Raw genomic sequence first — 1,320 nt, 5'->3', positions numbered from 1 at the left:
ACCCCCAACTACACACCCCAGACACCACCACCAGTAGACACCACAGCCCCCCAGATACCACACACATACTCCCCATCAACCTCCCAGACACCATCCCCCACCCCCCAGACACCACACACACACACACACACACACACACACACACACACACACACACACAGACACAGCGCCCCCTTGCCCTGCAGCACTCACTCCTCATCCCGAGCCCAGCCTGGGCGCCGCGTCCTCCCATCAGGGCCCATCTGGCTGACTCCACACCCCCGTGTGCTCTAAGCTTCGCTGCGGGCCTGCTCTGAGTTCAGAGGCATGTCTGAAAAACGTATTTCTGGTTTTAAATTCAACAAACATACCACAAACTTGCACTCCATGTAATAACACACTCCCCAGTTCCCAGTCAGCCCTGAAAGAATCTTCTGGAAGGTCCCAGGCTGAGCTGCTGAGGACTGTTGGGCCCAGCATGAACGCCCGCCCAAGGCCACCTACTGTAGTGGTTGGCACAGATCTTCAGGGTCTTGTCCCTCCGCATGAGAAGGCGGATGGCCCCTTTCTCCTTGTGCTTCAGGAGCTTGACATCACCAGTGCCTCGCTCCTTCCATTCTGGGAGATCGTTCTCTGAGGCAAATCGGAACAGTTTTGCCCGCCTGCAAGAAAAGCCATGAAGTAAGAGTGCAGACCTGCAGCCCACATGCAGGGCCTGCACGGGAGGACACAGGATAACTCTGCACTGCAGGACCCGATGCCTCCACGAACACCCCAGCCCTTCTTCAGGATCCAGGAACTGCCTGTCACAACACCACCAGAAAGTGCAGCAGCCCAACAAACTCCAGGTCATCTTGAATTCCAGTTCCACAACCAAAAGAATTAAGATGACCAGGCGCAGTGGCTCACTTGTAATCCCAACATTTTGGGAGGCCGGGGCGGGCGGGTCATCTGAGGTCAGGAGTTCAAAACTAGCCTGGCCAACATGGTGAAACCCTGTCTCTACTAAAAATACAAAAATCAGTTGGACGTGGTACCTGTAATCCCAGCTACTCAGGAGGCTGAGGCACGACCATCACTTAAGCCCAGGAAGCAGAGCGTGCGGTGAGTGGAGATCGCCCCACTGCACCTACAGTCACAATATTTCCCCCAGTGGAGACCAGCCCGGGCAAAAAAGCAAGAAACTATCTCTACAAAAAGATAAAAAATTAGCTGGACGTGATGGCTAACACCCGTAGTCTCAGCTACTCAAGAGGCAGAGGCAGGAGGATCCCTTGAGCCCAGGAGTTCAAGGCTGCAGTGAGCCATGATCCCACCGCTGCCCTCCAGGCTGGGTGAGAG

General features: G+C 55.2%; 1 protein-coding gene across 3 annotated transcripts in view; it reads right to left on the bottom strand.

Annotated features, from left to right (window-relative positions):
* RANBP1 (RAN binding protein 1) overlaps nt 1-1,320 on the bottom strand; it is a 16,951-nt gene that overhangs the window by 4,912 nt on the left and 10,719 nt on the right. For all 3 annotated transcript variants that reach the window (XM_011959161.1, XM_011959163.1, XM_011959162.1), the window contains one exon: nt 484-641. In XM_011959161.1, the coding sequence (XP_011814551.1) occupies nt 484-641 (158 nt within the window). The remainder of the gene's footprint in view (nt 1-483; nt 642-1,320) is intronic.

The sequence above is a fragment of the Colobus angolensis genome, unplaced genomic scaffold (genome assembly GCF_000951035.1).
Source record: "Colobus angolensis palliatus isolate OR3802 unplaced genomic scaffold, Cang.pa_1.0 Scaffold484, whole genome shotgun sequence".
NCBI lineage: Eukaryota > Metazoa > Chordata > Mammalia > Primates > Cercopithecidae > Colobus > Colobus angolensis.
Note: the sequence above shows the minus strand (reverse complement) of the source record. Positions and strands in the feature narration are given on the sequence as shown.